This window comes from Dermochelys coriacea, chromosome 1 (genome assembly GCF_009764565.3).
Source record: "Dermochelys coriacea isolate rDerCor1 chromosome 1, rDerCor1.pri.v4, whole genome shotgun sequence".
Taxonomy (NCBI): Eukaryota; Metazoa; Chordata; order Testudines; family Dermochelyidae; genus Dermochelys; species Dermochelys coriacea.
In genome coordinates, this window is record NC_050068.2 from 39,281,902 (window position 1) to 39,297,818 (window position 15,917).

General features: G+C 39.4%; 1 protein-coding gene across 36 annotated transcripts in view; it reads left to right on the forward strand.

Moving 5' to 3' along the window:
• ZMYM2 (zinc finger MYM-type containing 2) overlaps positions 1–15,917 on the forward strand; it is a 190,509-nt gene that overhangs the window by 37,677 nt on the left and 136,915 nt on the right. For 22 of the 36 annotated variants that reach the window (XM_038420584.2, XM_043504249.1, XM_043504244.1 and 19 more), the window contains 2 exons: positions 897–1,753; positions 9,172–9,457. In XM_038420584.2, coding sequence (XP_038276512.1) covers positions 907–1,753; positions 9,172–9,457 — 1,133 coding nt within the window. In that variant the 5' untranslated portion in view covers positions 897–906. The remainder of the gene's footprint in view (positions 1–896; positions 1,754–9,171; positions 9,458–15,917) is intronic. The other 14 variants (XM_043504246.1, XM_043504261.1, XM_043504264.1 and 11 more) reach the window with 1 other exon arrangement.

A 15,917-nucleotide genomic window follows, 5' to 3' on the forward strand; every position in this document is an offset into this window, starting at 1 on the left:
AAATGAGTAGTGGATGAAGGAACCTGCAGTAGCATCTGATAATGAGAAGAGAGGAGATAGGAAGTGAATCCCTTACAACTTTCTAAAGAATATTAGAGGAGGAGCCAGGACCTCAAATGAGCCTCCTTTCTCTGCTCCCTTGCAGTGGTCGGAATTGAAAGGTGGCAGAGTCAACATTTTGTCTTTCTTCCTTTAGCTTCCAGCTATTCCAAGGGTACTCTTACCTCTTTTCTTTCCCCCAGCACTCTTCATCTGGGCTGGAACTATGTGATAGGGGTTGTGCTTTGTAATTGACTCTGAAGTAGTCTTGGTTCGCCTACACTTTGAGAGCATTAGTTAGTCCATGCAAAGCAAGTCCTTTACTAGGCATATAATTTGTGCATTTGGTGTTGAGATGTTTTCATACCATTTTAAGAGGAATAAAAACTGGTAACTTAAAATATCCATGCTCTTGAGCATTGCCTCTGCTCAGCTGCAAGGCAAGATATTTGACCTCATTGTGCATACAAGAGAGGTGTGGGGATAGGAAATTAGGCCTAAGTATTAAATGGCAACAAAAAGGTGACAATTGTGCTAAATTGTATTGATGTTTCCAACATTTATCTTGCTAAACTTAACAGCACATAGCTGTTCTATTGGCAAAATTTCTGTGAAACTGGTAATGGACCTCCATTCTTACAAGTGTGTTATGATGTGGGAGTGGTGTTAGGTAGCATAATGAGTAAAAGCTCTTATGAAAGAGAGAAGATAGAGATATTGAGCTGTCATTAAGATCTAGTTAAGAAGAGAAAATAAGTAAAAGACTAGACTTTTTAAATTTTATGGAATACTTGCTATTTAAGAAGTTTAAATCTTGTACTTAAATTACTTTTGTTTCTCTTTTACTTACATATCAGCTTATCTGGAATGGACAGAAGTTCTCTGGGAGGATTAGAACTGTCTGAACATACTTCTGGTTTACTAGGAACTACTGCCATGGCAACTGGTCTTGCAAATATAGGAAATTCTTTTGGAGGTCCACCAAATACTCTAGTTTCTAGAACTAATAAATTCCAAAACCCATCTATAGAAGATGATGATGATGTTGTTTTTATTGAACCTATTCAACCTCCACAGACTTCTACATCACTGATATCAGATCAGAGAAATATTGCATTTATTTCGTCAAAAAGCGATGAGCTTCAAGGAAATGATTCCAAAATGCTTCCTCCTTCAAAAGACTTAAGTTCTCAAAAGGGAAGTATAAGTGAAACAATTATTATTGATGATGAAGAAGATATTGAAACAAATCCAGGACAAGAGAAGAATGCTTCCAGTTTTAATGAACGAAGACTTCCAGAGTGTAAAAATAGATCCAGCGATATGGAATTCTCAGCTTCCAGTTTTTCAAGAAGTAAGGTAAATGCAGGAATAAGTAATAGTGGTATAACCACAGAACCAGACTCTGAAATTCAGATTGCTAATGTTACCACATTAGAAACAGGTATGAGCTCTGTGAATGATGGTCATTTAGAAAATACTGAAGGGCGTGACATGAACTTAATGATTACACATGTAACATCACTGCAGAATACCAACTTGGGAGATGTGTCTAACGGACTGCAGTCAAGTAATTTTGGTGTTAATATACAAACGTACACCCCATCTTTAACTTCACAGACCAAGACTGGTGTAGGACCTTTCAATCCTGGTAGAATGAATGTGGCTGGAGATGTTTTTCAAAATGGAGAATCTGTGACTCATCACAGTCCTGGTAAGTCATACCTTTAAATACCTTGCTAAGCTTATAAAATGTTTAAAATTTGAACAGTCCAAAATATTAATTTGTTTATATACAAGTACAGAGCTACTAATATACACACATGCACACACAAACTCTTAACTTCATTCTTGAAAAGGAACTTGGTTTTTTTTAATCTGTCATTTTATTTGGTGCATGAGTAGAATCTGCTCAATCAATGAGATGAAGTGTATAGATCAGTAAACTTGTCTTGGATTAGTAACTAGCTAGCAAACTGAATTCTCCCTCCCCCTTCCCCCATTAATACTTTGTGTTTAATTACCTCATCTTTCAAAAAGACAATGCACATTTTTATGTGTAACTGACTTGGGATGCATGGAACCCAGTGTGTGGTCAAGGTGGCATGTGTGTACCTAGATAATTAGTGCACATTTGTTCATGGACTTAGTATTTGAGCCAAGCTTCTGTTTCGGAAGTTCTGTGGCTAGTATTATGCATCAAAGCCATTTTCCCTCGAAGTGGAAAAGCGTTAATTTACAGGTTTTGTTGTCCATGTTCTTTGAATAGTATTTGATATGCAAAAGGATTAAGCGTGAGACCCGAGAACAGTGGTTCTCAAACTTTTGTACTGGTAACCCCTTTCACATAGCAAGCCTCTGAGTGCGACGAACCCCTCCCCCCATAAATTAAAAACACTTTTTAAATATATTTTAACACCATGATAAATGCTGGAGATGAAGCGGGGTTTCTGGTGGCTGACAGCTCACGATCCCTCATGTAATAACCTCACAGCTCCCTGATGGGCCCTGACCCCCAGTTTGAGAACCCCTGCCCTAGAATATTAATCGCATCATCATAGTAGCAGCTGGCATTTTAAATTTAAGCTCTGTGAGGTATGTAATTTTGTTTGTGTGATGTCTGGTACGTTTGAGGTCTAACCTGCTTGTGGCTCCTAGATGTTCTCATAATATAACTGTTAATAGTTATATGTATGTTACCTTTTAGTGCTACTTGTGTTAAAACTTGCGTGCTATATGCTGTTAGGGGTAACTTGTTTTTGTTTAGGACAGCAGGAATAGCAGTAAACCTTACTTAGCTAACAACAAGTTCCACTAGAAGCAAAATGGGACGGTTGCAACTGCAGTTTTCCAGAGTTCACATTCTGCAGAATTTAAGCTTCCACCTAAATAATGAAGCTTTAATCTCACATTATGAAGATTAAGTTCTCTGTGTCAGTCAGTGCACTGCTGCCCTATTAAATTAGCCTTGTAGAAAACCATCTCAAATGAAGCCAGTAGCAAATGTATGAATTTCCCTTGTTTCCCTATGGAGGTAATAACTTCGGAGACTAGTTAGGATCATTTCAAAGGTGATCTAAAATATTCAGTTGGACTCCAGATGTATTAGAACCTAGCACAATTTGCCAATGTTAATTTTATAATTCTCAGATACATTGGTAGCTTCTATCTAGATCTCAACAAGTATCTTGATAGCTGAGTTCTCTAGTTCATGTATCCCCAAAACTTACTTTTCAGAGTGTATTAATACATTTTATAGAGCATTATAGAAGTATTAACTTAAAACTAAATACTTCTATCAAAATAAGAGCAAAGGAAATGCTGTGTTTCCTGACTAACTTGCAAAATTCATGTAAGCTTGACAAGTTCTGTAGTTTGGTGATGGCTCTGTCCATTCTTATGAATCAGTCATATCTACTGTAACAAAGCGAAACTCAAAACCGAAGAGTTTTTTTTTTTTTTTTTTTTGTGTTGAGTGTCTCTAAATAGCTTGGACGTTCGCGTCAATTTTTAACTTTTTGGAAGAATGCATTCCCATTTTTGTGAAATTTGTTAGTACTTGATACGCTAAAGACATCAAAATGCATTGTTTTTTTCGTGACATTACAAGTGGGAGACATGGGGACTTCTAGTACCTGTTAATGCAAAATAATAGCCTTTTGTATACCTTTCAAAACCAGCACATGCTTTTGCCCAAAGCACCAGAAAATTCCTTCTTTTACTGCTGGCCCAGAAGGCTTTGTGCATGGCTGCTAGTTTGATTGACATGTCAGGTGCATACCAAAAATCTGCAAAACACAGAAACTGGTATGCTAGCAGCATGAAGTAGAGTGAGTTCTGGTACCCTGGATTAATGGGGAAGAGAGGAGACAAGGTTTCTTTGGGATTCAGTGAAGAGGGCCAGCTATGGGAAGGAAGAAGGAAGGTTGGTTCAGAATGGGGTGGGAGCTGAGAGAATGTTGCAAAGGTCTGTATCTGTTGCTCTTTCCAAATGTTGCTCGTCTTCTGGAGGGAATAAAAAAAGGTCTTTTCTACGCTTGTGGTCCTCGCACATGGAAAGAACACAATGAAGGGTAAACAAAAATAGGGAGAAGCAGGAGCAGAAAGGACTACCACAGGTAAAAAGGGGGAGAGACAGAGCAAGCAAAAAAAGGAAAAAAATCAAGTGAGAGCAGGAGCAAAAGAAGAAGAAACGAGAGGAGGAAGGAGAGGGGGAGAGAGAAGAGAACTGTAGTGGAAACTACTTTTACAGGAGAAACAACTGAAACACGGTAGGTGTGGATCTCTTATAGGTTTTATTTACAGAAGTAGAGGAAACATTTTCTGGGTAACTTGTTTCTGCTCTCCTTTTCATAACTTTTTTTTTTTGAATGACCTTCCAGTGAATACTTGTCCGCATTTTATCCGACAAGCTAGGCCTGCCCGATCAGAAATCTGTATATCATGAAGCATTTCAATCTTAAGTATAGCTACCAAGGATGTTTTCCCCAACATCTTGTGGTGCAGGGATAGGGTGGAAGAAGTGGATAGAAAATTCTTACATGTTCTCAGATGTTATCTCCCATAATGATTGCTGCTCCTGACTTTCACCATAACGGAAAACTTGGCACAAAGGATACTGTTTCCAACTACTGGAGTAGTTTTGCAAATCTTATGTCCAGCCCATTGTTGTATTAAGTCCATTGTAACTCTGAAGCAGAGTGGTCTTAAGACTTGAAGTAAGTCCATTGTTTCTGGGGAGTAGCCTTTAAAAAAGAATGCCTCAGAGCCATAAGCTCTAGCAGTATCAGTCTGAGCACCCATAAAGCTTGTCACTCCAGGAGGACATTACAGAAGGCAGACATTAAAAGAGGATGTTTCCTAACAGAGCACTGCTGGGGTGTGGAGGAGAGCAACCTGAAGAAATGGAGACTTGGGGACAACATGGAAATGAACCAAGGAAGGGGAGACGCCATTTTTGTGCTGAGATCAGGATTTAGGAATGGTTTTGAGGAAAGGAAAGGGGGTGGTGGGATACAAGGAAAGATGGAGGAAAAAGTGGTGAGATTCAAGGATGTGAAGAGAGTTGGTAGAGAATAATAAAGTGAATGGACTGCAAATATGAGGGAGAAAAGAGTGGAATAAAGAAATGAAAGACAGGAGGAAAAAGCAAGAAGTCCCATTTTAAGATTAGACACTTACTGTTTCTACATTTTATGGTATTTCCCTTGCAGAAAGGAGGGAAGTCCACTTGAAATCTTAAGGTGTGAGGGGAAGCTCAAGGCCAACTGTAGCCTTGTGGAAGGGGCTAGGAGATGTGAGTGGCAAGTTGGAGTCTCAACCAAAAACAAAATGTGCAAACCATAGGGCCCATGAAGCATCAGTTAAGTAATATTGGTGGTGTAGTCACTGTACAGGAATCTTTCTGGGCATGTGCTTCCTTGTTCTGGATGTAAATGAACCAGTCTGGACTCCCGTTCTAAACGCACATGAAAAAGGGAGAGTCTGTGTTCTGGCTTATTGAGGTATTTTCTAGAAATATATCTGTCAGTCTAAGATAGTTGACCAGAAATGGAGTCTACATTTGCGTGATTCTCCTTAAACTGTAAGTACAGTGGTAACATATCTAGATTTGTCAGTGTGGGGAACATTCTTTTAAAAAAAAAAAAAAAAAAATTTGTGCTGCTTCCCCCTGTCCTCCCCATAACTTCTCCACTTTGTTAATTGAAGCTTTCTAATAGCCAACTTACATTTAATGTGTCTTGCATGCCTGGGAAATAGGACATCCATGGCAACAGTCATGACAGACAACAGGGCAGGCAAACACGCAGTCCCAAACAGTAACCTGGATTTCCAAACAAGAACATTAGATTCCTGGGATATTTAAAGAATAAATTTTAGAGTCCTTGAAACTTTTATCCAAGAATTGTGCAGCAGACTTAGTAAAGCTTGATCTTTATGGTCTCTTAGAAATACAGTGCTTTATTAGAAAATATGGAAGTCTTTCATTATATTGATGGATTCCTTAGAAAGCATCAAGAATAGCTGTAGTCATTTTCACTTAAAAATTGCAGGGATGAAGAATCCCAAATCTGCAGAATTTACACTTTTTTTTCTTTTTTGTTTCTATATGGCTATTTTGATACCAGCTGTTCTAAGGCGCAAGGAGAGTCACTAAAAATATTTATGCATTTAAACTAACTTGTGGATACTGGACTAAACTTTTGAGATGCCACAGACCTTTCAAGGTCCTGCAGTGCAGTTTGTAGGATGTCAGTGCTTTCAGTTTATAGGTTAGGGTAAATGCCACATTCACTCTAATTTAGGGACTAAGGCAAATACATCTTACCTAAGATAAGACTGTTTATACATGCCGGGCTCTAGCATTATTTCTATGAAACATTTATGTAGAAGACTGGAATGACAGGATCAAAAGATAAGTGTAGGTGCTCTGAAGTTACTGGTGATAGTTGGCATGTTGTTGATATTTTAAGTGAAATAAATTGATCGTTCAAATGTAAAGGAAATTCACTTATAATGAAATTTTTCATACTTAAAATAATACTACTTATTCTTGGCATCCTACAGAACTTTCTCCATTGTCAGGGCCTAAAAACTTAATTGATCAAAATGGAAGCTTAAATTCTGGCGAAATGTCTGAAAAGAGGGTTTTATAGGAGAATAGTTTTGCCAGAAGTTTGTCTTCTGAACCCAAGGAAGATATTAAAAATTGAGACATAGGGATGCTATTTTTTTAGTTTTCCTGTGGGACAAATGACATTGTGATGCAAACGGCCCTGCAACATGTTAAACTATAAAATGACTGATTGTCTAAGAGTGGCTCTGTACTCGGGGATTGTGTTGTCCAGTGCTAGGTGGGAGGAGGGGAAGTTCTGGGAGGAATTTCAGTACTGCAAGGACTTGGACTATTAACTTCTAGGTTCATTGTTCCCTACTGAGAAGACCAAAATCTTGAGAATCATCAGTTTTTGCTATCCTGCAGATTTCCATTGTTCTAATTGATAGTTATTGCTTTGAAATGGGTTTTAGAGTAAAATAGAAATTGCTTCCCATAGGAACCATGATACAGATACATGTGATGATTGGTGTGAATATATTTTGTCTGTCTTTAATTGTAATACAAAAAACCTTTGGGCCAAACTTGGGGCCAGAGAGTCTGGACTGGGAAACTACTTCAGAAGTTGCAAATTTACTATTTTTATATGTAATGCCAGAAGTTTTAGATCAGAAGAGTTTTAACTTTATTCTAATCTCTTTATACGTTATCTTTCTATCTACTGAAAATCTAGTGTTTTGCTTTGAAAATAAAAACATGAAAAGTATCTTTGATAACAGCCAAGTGTGATAGACATTTGATCTGTCCAAATTTATAAACCTCTTCAATAATATTTTAGAAAATGGAGATTTCTAATAGATGAAATCTTCAAAATGGAAATTCTGCTTTGACTTCTCTGCTTTGAATTTTTAAATGCAATTGGTACAATTTTATATTTGTCTACTCCTGGGGGAATTCTGCGCCAATGCGCAGGCACAGAATTCATGTCCCCCGCAGATTTCTTTACTTCCCCGCACAAAAATAATTTTCTGACAGGGAAGCATAGTGAAGCTGCAAGAGCAGTCACACATCATTCCCTAGCTGTTTCAGGCACCCAGAGCAGCAGGTGGAGAGGTAAATAACCTTAGGGCTGGGGACACCTTAGCCAGTGGCTCCTACCCAGAGGAGGGATCAGTTGCTAGTCCTGGCTGGACTGGAGGCAGGAGAGGATGGGACTTCCTCTTTCCCTGCAAGACGTGGCTGGGGCTGTGTCAGACCCACCCCCAGAAATCTCCCCCAGCTGCGGAAGCTCAGCATCCCCCCCTTCTTCCTGCCCCCATCACTCCTCAGCTGCAGGGGTAGGGGTCACTGTATGAGGAGTTGCTCCACCATCTGCCCAACCCCTGCCAAGCCTCATCCCGTACACCCAGAACCCCCAGCCCTCCATACTGAATCCCACCCCACTGAACTTCAGCCTCTGCATTTGGAGCCCCCCTGCCTCCAAACCCCCACCCCTGCACCCAGACCACCCCGCATTGAGCTCCCTGCACTCAAACCTCCACCCCTTCGAGCCCCACCCCTACACCCAGATCACCCCGCATTGAGCTCCCTGCACTCAAACCTCCACCCCTTCTAGCCCCACCCTGTGCACCACCCTGAGCCCTACCATTGAGACCCCCTCCACGCCACTGACCCCCAACAATTTGAACTCCGATCCCCCCTCCCCCCAAAACCCCACTCCACCAGCAGACCCTCCTGTTGAGACCCTCACAACCAGACCCTTCTGCTGAGCCCCAACCACTTTCACTTGGAAGCCCCTGCAGTCCCATTGAGGGGATTCCAGGTGCAGGGGCAATGAGCCTCTGTGCATCCAGATCCCTCCACATCTAGACCCCCCACTGAGCTGCCTGCACTCAGATTGTCCCACACAGAATCCTCTCACCCCACACCTGGATCTCCCCACATTGAGCCCCTCCACACTTGGATTCTGTCTGGTTGAGCCTGCATGCCCCACACCTAGTGCGTCTGGCACAGGCCCCAGCGTGTTTCTGGGGCAGGCCCAGGCCTTGTGCTGTGTCAGGATCAGGTGCAGCCTCACCACTGAGTCCGTGTCCCGGGGGTGGGGAGGCTGCAGGGTGATTCTCACCTTTGTACAGCCAGTGGCCTGTGCTCCCCACTGCCATGCTGGAGCCTCTGCATTTATTTGTTAACGGATAAAACTTGCAGAATTTTAAAATATTGTGTGCAGAATTTTTAATTTTTTGGCACAGAATGCCCTCAGGAGTAAGATTCAAATGCCAGTTTGTGGACAAACTACACGTGTATTAATCACTCTGACTGGTGTCTCTAGGCCTAGGAAATGGGCAACTTGAGGTGCTCCCCTGTTTTGGAATTTCCTGTGATGGCAGAGAACAATGCCTTGATCTAAACATACTGACTGAGCATGTTCTTTTAAATTGACTTACATATACCTCCAAGATAATCAATTCCCCCTCTTAATCACTTTTGTTAGCAAATTATCCTCATATAATCAAATCTGTTTGTGTATTGAAAGATGTCTATTCACTTAATTTTCCATGTATTTTTGTATTTTTAAGATTCCTGGATATCCCAGTCAGCTTCATTCCCTAGAAATCAGAAGCAACCAGGTGTGGATTCCTTGTCACCAGTGGCCTCCCTTCCTAAACAGATTTTTCAGCCGTCTGCACAACAACAACCTTCTAAACAGGTTAAAGTCACATGTGCAAATTGCAAAAAGCCCTTGCAGAAGGGACAGACTGCATATCAGCGCAAAGGATCAGCTCACCTATTTTGTTCCACTGCCTGCCTCTCATCATTCTCACATAAACCTGCTCCAAAGAAACTCTGTGTTATGTGCAAAAAGTAAGGGATGTTTTATTCATTGTTCCTTAATACTTAAACGCAAAAATATCTGCTTTATGACTGTTAAGGAGCATTTCTAATTAAAAGAACGAGGAGTACTTGGCACCTTAGAGACTAACAAATTTATTTATTTAAGGTGCCACAAGTACTCCTTGTTCTTTTTATTGATACAGGCTAACACTGCTACCACTCTGAAATCTAATAAATAAGTGTCTCATGCTTGTAAGATCTGACTACAAAAATATTTTTCCCCACAAAGTGTAAGGCCACCTTAAATTTGGTTGAAAATGGCTAATCCTTTATAAGTTACTGTTATACGTAATCCTTTATGGTTATAGCATGTCTAGAGATAATCAAGGAAAGTACAATGCCTCTCCTTGATTGTCAACTCTCTAGTTCAAAATAAGGCAGGATAGGGGAGCTTCTTCTCTTTAAAGATACAAATCAATAGTTTTGGTTTAGTGATTTTTTTTCATATAAACAGTTTCCAAGAGTTTACAAAATATAGTACAGTAAACAATATTGCATAAATTCACAAGGAAAAAATAGTGAAAACATTTTATTATATAAATGCTTCCATTGTGAGAGGGAAAAGATGACATCAAGGAGCAAATACATAGGAGAAAAAAATACTGAGATTTGGAAAGACATGACTGAAAAACATAGGAAGACTGTTCCATCTACTGGGAGTTATGGGGGAAATCCCTGGCCTAGGCAATGGCTGGAAGGGAAAGGGAGACGAGCAATAAGCTCAGGAATTATGAACTCATTCCTGAAATCACTCAGGAGCCAGATAGGTCATACTTCTCTGTGTGTGTGAAGGGGTGGGCTCCTGCCGGAGTCTGGAGAACGGGGCCTTGTGGAAGCTACGGAAAGCAGAGTTGAAATAGTGAAGGCATGAATGAGGGCTTCATCCCATTTTGGGGTCAAGGCAGTGTAATATGGGCAGTATTACAGAAGTGATTAAATATATTTAGACAGTGTTCTGTGTTTTCAGTTTTCACTGATAAATTACCATTTTTTTCAATTAAGAGTTTTATTTTATTTATACCCTCATCAATCCACTCAATATTTTTTTGAGTACTTATTTTTGTTAAACACTAATGTTTTACATGATTGTTGTGTCCTGTATCTCTGAGGCTGAAGCAGTTATTCAGTGTAAAACTCAGAACACACATGCACACAGTGGAGTTAAGAAAAATCAAACAATGTTAATACTGCGGTATGATTGGCTCACAAAGACATGCTGCCTGCCTATTGTTTTGCGTCTGTTTAGAGCGGTGCTAAATTTAAACAATCAGTCCTCCACAGATAAAGATAAATAAGGTAGAGATGTAAACCTGGGGCAAAAACACAAATCTGTACCTGAACACCAACAAAAAGTCATTTTCAAGAAAAGTGAAGACGGGAATGAAGAGGATGCATTGCATTGCATTGCAAGTACTGCAGCATTGAGATCAGTGCTTGTGCTGACAGAATAAAGGAGCATGTCGAAAGCAAGTGACATAAGCTTAAAGAAGAAAGTGAGCTTGGAGATAAACAGTCAATATCAGGACTTTTCACCATGGCTTTAATGAAAGAGAGGTCACAGCATGATTGTGTCAATGAATTTGTGCATAGTCTTTGTTTTGCTGGACAGTCACTATTAATTGCAGAGGGGCCTGGTGGTGACTTTGTGTGACAGTACTGTCCAGGAGCAATAGTCCTTCCTAATGCAGACAACCTCACTCATAAGTATCTGAAAGAAAATGATGATGCTTTAGTATCTAAACTGGTGGAACAAATTAATGAAAATGTTGTCTAGTCTGATTTGACAAGTCTCTTGATGCTTTGGGCTGTCCGATGCTTAGCCTTTTGTTTTTGTTTTTTTTTATTTCAAAGTGAATAAACCCACATTGTTTTGTGCTGATGTGACATTTATCCCTTCTGCTGACTGCTGTTTTGTCAACACAGCAGTAACTTACATATTTGAGATATATCAGCTAACTTGGGAAAATGTGGCCACAACAAACACAGATTGTGTTTACCCTGCACGGGTAAGTTTTCACGAGAGATTAAACTCAATCAGAAACTGGAGTGGCTATGTATTACCTATCCTGCTCATCTGATTAATGTTGTGCTGTCAGCAACTACTGCTACAGAAGAAATGAAAGATCTGAAATCCTGCGTCATTGGGTTTGGGGCTGTTTTCAAGCATGCAAGCAAGTTTGAACACTTTGTTTTACATAGTGTGAGATGAGTGCAGAGCTGACTGCCGATTACCTACCTGTGTTGTGCCACATTGGTAAATGAGTGTGTACTTCGCTGCCTGTCATGTAAATAACACGTGGACTGTGCTGATGCATCTCCTATATCGTCCCAAGTTTGTTGGTTCCAAAGCAGAAATTCTGAAGAGACTTGCAAATAACCAGAATGTGACCGCCAGATTCTGTGCATCAAGGTAATGTTCGTTGTTGAAAACTTGTAATCACTGTGTGACACACAGAAAACACTGGAGCTTTCTCTGATTACCGCCAACACATTTGCCCATGCAGATGTTTACCAGATCCTGTTAACCAAAATCTCGGCTGAATTGAGTACAAAGCTGCAGAAGAAACTTGCGGTGAGAAAACTCAGCTGTTTCTGGAATTCCTTCTGACTCCAGGAGATGAGAGAACTACTAATGTATTCAAAATCTTCAACACAACACTCAGCGAGAAATGGGAGACTATCATGGCCCATAATCTGACCCCGGAAGTGTTTGGTGCCAAAGATTCTTTTTGGAATGTCATCCAGGTGTTGCACCCCTTCATCAAAATGAATTTTGCAGCAGACTGTGACAGTTACGCCAGAGTGTTTCAGCCGTTTGCCACTAAAGATGGAATTTCAAATCTGAAAGGAGAATTTACTGTTTACACGAACATGCCTAAACTGACACTATAAAACTGGATGTGCCAGCTTTTTGGGACAGTCATCAAAACAAACTTCCCGACTTCAGCAGAGTGTCATGGCAAGCTTTGATTGTACCCTCTGGATCTTACTGATGCAAAGCGCTTATTTTTAAAGTTGGACTACCTCCAAGACAGCAAGAGGCTCAACATGAGTGAGAATACTTTGAAGAAAACGATGGGAGCATATTCAAACCAGGATTTCTGGAAAACTGTAGTCTTAGACAAAAAATACCTTTTTGTACATGAAAAAAGCTTCAATTATACTGTAGTAAAATGTGTATATTATGCAAGTTGTTTTCCCCATATTTTTTTAATTTTTTTTTAACCCGATTTCATCCTAGTTTTACTGTTCGGAAAATAAACAAAAAAATCTCCAAATTTTTTTAAAAATAAAAACTGAAAATGCAGAACACTAGACATAAATAATTAAAGGTCATAGTTCACCTTGAAATTTATTATTGATTCATTATTCAGAATGCCTAAAAGAACCACTGGGGAGCTTAAGAATAGTACACTAGTAACATTAGATTTGCAAAATAGTTATACCTAAGGTTGTCAAGTGATTAAAAAATTAATAACGATTAATTGCACTGTTAATAGAATACCATTTATTTAAATATTTTTGATGTTTTCTACGTTTTCAAGTATATTAATTTCAATTACAGCACAGAATACGAAGTGAGAAGTTCACATGGCACTTTTTGTAGCTGGTATTGCAGGGTATTTACGTGCTAGAAATGCTAAATATTCATATGCCTCTTCATGCTATGGCCACCATTCCAGAGGACATGCTTCCATGCTGCTGATGCTTGTTTAAAAAAAAAAAAAAAAAATTACGTACTGATTAAATTTGTCACTGAACTCCTTGGGAGAGAATTGTACGTCTTCTGCTCTGTGTTTTACCCGCATTCTGCCATAAGTTTCATGTTATAGCAGTCTCGGACGATGACCCAGTATGTTGTTCGTTTTAAGAAAACTTTCATTGCAGACTTGACAAAATGCAAAGAAGGTACCAATGTGAAATTTCTAAAAATAGCTACAACACTCGACCCAAGGTTTAAGAATCTGAAGTGCCTTCCAAAATCTGGAGGAACAAGATGTGGAGCATAGTTTCAGAAGTCTTAAAAGAGCAACACTCCGATGCAGAAACTACCAGAACCTGAACCACTAAAAAAGATCTGCTGGTAGCAGATGCTGGAGGCATCTGACTCTGATGATGAAAATGAACATGCGTCAGTCTGTACTGTTTTGGATCGTTGTTGAATAGAACCCATCATCAGCATGGATGCATGTCCTCTGGAATAGTGGTTGAAGCATGAAGGGACCTATGAATCTTGAGCGCATCTGGCATGTAAATATTTTGCAACACCAGCTACAACAGTGCCATAAGAAGGTCTATTCTCACTTTCAGGTGACATTTATAAACAAAAAGCGAGCAGCATTATCTCCTGCACATGTAAACAAACTTGTTTGTCTGAGCGATTGGCCGAACAAGAAGTAGGATGAGTGGATTTTGTTGTATTTTTTGAATGCAGTTATTTTTTTGTGCATAATTCTACATTTGTAAGTTCAACTTTCACGATAAAGAGATTGCACTACAGTACTTTTATTAGATGAATTGAAAAATACTGTTCTATTTTTACAGTGCAAATATTTATAATAAAAAATATAAAGTGAGCACTGTACACTTTGTATTCTCTGAAATTGAAATCAATATATTTGAAAATATAGAAAACATCAAAAAATAAATAATATTCTGTTGTTTTAACAGTGTGATTAATCTCACAATTAACTTTTTAATTGCTTGACAACCATAGTAGAAAAAATTACATCTTGCTATAGATGAGTCTTTTGCGTAAAGATAACCGACGGACTGAATATGCAATTAAATAATACAAATTCTAGCTGCTTCTTAAACTCTAAGTTCAGCTAGTTATACCATTTATAAACAAGATATGAATCTAACCTTTCTCTTTCTTTTAGGATTAAGATGTTCAAAACTCATGGCTAATTCTTCTTTTTCAACTCCCCATTCCTGCAAATAATTCTGTAGTGATTCTAAGAGGGTACGATGATACAGATAGCAAAAAAGAACAGCCACGTTACAAACATTTCATTTTTAAATAGAGAAAAAGTTTGAAGTGTCCAGTTCTTAGATTATTGATTAATTCATTATTTTGGACAGTCTGTCAAAGTCTTTGAATGCTAAAGACTCAGATTTAGTAGAGTAGAGAAGTCCTATGAGGTCATCTTTGAACTTCTTTCTTTTGAGGATATCTTAGGCCAGGTCTACACTAAAAAGTTAAATAGACCCTGAGTGATGTACCAAAGGCGACCTACTACCCCCGTATAGACTGTGCTACGTTGATGGAAGAATTCTTCTGTCTGCCTAGCTACTATCTCTTGAGAAGGTGGATTAACTACAGCAATGGGAGAATTCCTCCCATTGCTGTAGTGAATTGTGGACACTGAAGCGCTACAGCGGCACAGCTGCAGCATTGTAGCTGTGCTGATGTAGTGGTTTAAGTGTAAACATAGCCCTAGTCTTTTAAATTCTCCCCCTAGTCTTCAACTGCTCAGTAAATCTGTGTATGGAAACCAGGGCCTGGACAAAGTTGCCCTTGTTTAACACTGTCTTAGCTTCATGTCTAAACAAGAGTAGAAATCTGTTACCTATATTTTTTTAGTTAGTGATCGTGTATTTCCTGCACTCCCCTCCTCCACCGAGGGGTCCCCCCTCAGTAACAGATTTACTGGATAGGGAGTAATCTTGCTGCACATAGCTATGGGAAAGCTGGCCAGTCCCCCCCCTGCCCCCAATTTTAAGATGGCAACACCATCAGTTCTGAGCACATGAAAAAAGTAGGAACTATGATGTTGCACTGTGAGTTTAGTGTGTGGGGTTTTTTTATACAACATACTGTTAACTTAGGTTTTAATTTAGGTTTAGAATGGCTGTTTGTAAATTGAGTGATATCAACTGACTTCAAAAAAGATGAAATTTAGAGAAGCTGGCGAAGATTTGCTAGAAGTGATGTAATTTTGGGTGTCCCCCGTAAGACCCCTTAAGGTTTTTTTAAAATCAGCTGTTCAGTAGGTCTTAAGTTGGGCACTCAGAAATTTTAAGGCATTCAAAATTGTTAGTCACTTTATAAAAAAATTTGGCTAATGTGTTCATTATTTTCCCCCTCAAACTTTTAATAAAAATTGCAAAATTTTTCCTTTTTTGATGCTCTTACTTCTCTCTGATCATAGTCAGTGAAACTACTCGTGCTAAAAGTTAAGGACTTTGTAAATGTTGGCCCAACTGGTGCCACAGTTTGTAAGCTTGTCAGGGCAGGGGTGCTGGTGTTCTGTTTCTGTGGAGTACACAAGCAAGTCGTCTTGTAGTCCTCTTGCAAAAGGCCCGGCTTCATGCTGACATCCTTTCAGATAAGGGTAGATCTGAAGGTTTCTCACTGTACAGGCAGTCCATGCTTTTTCCAGAAGCAATCTTTAAAGAGCAGCCTACCGCATTCCCTTTCCCCTGA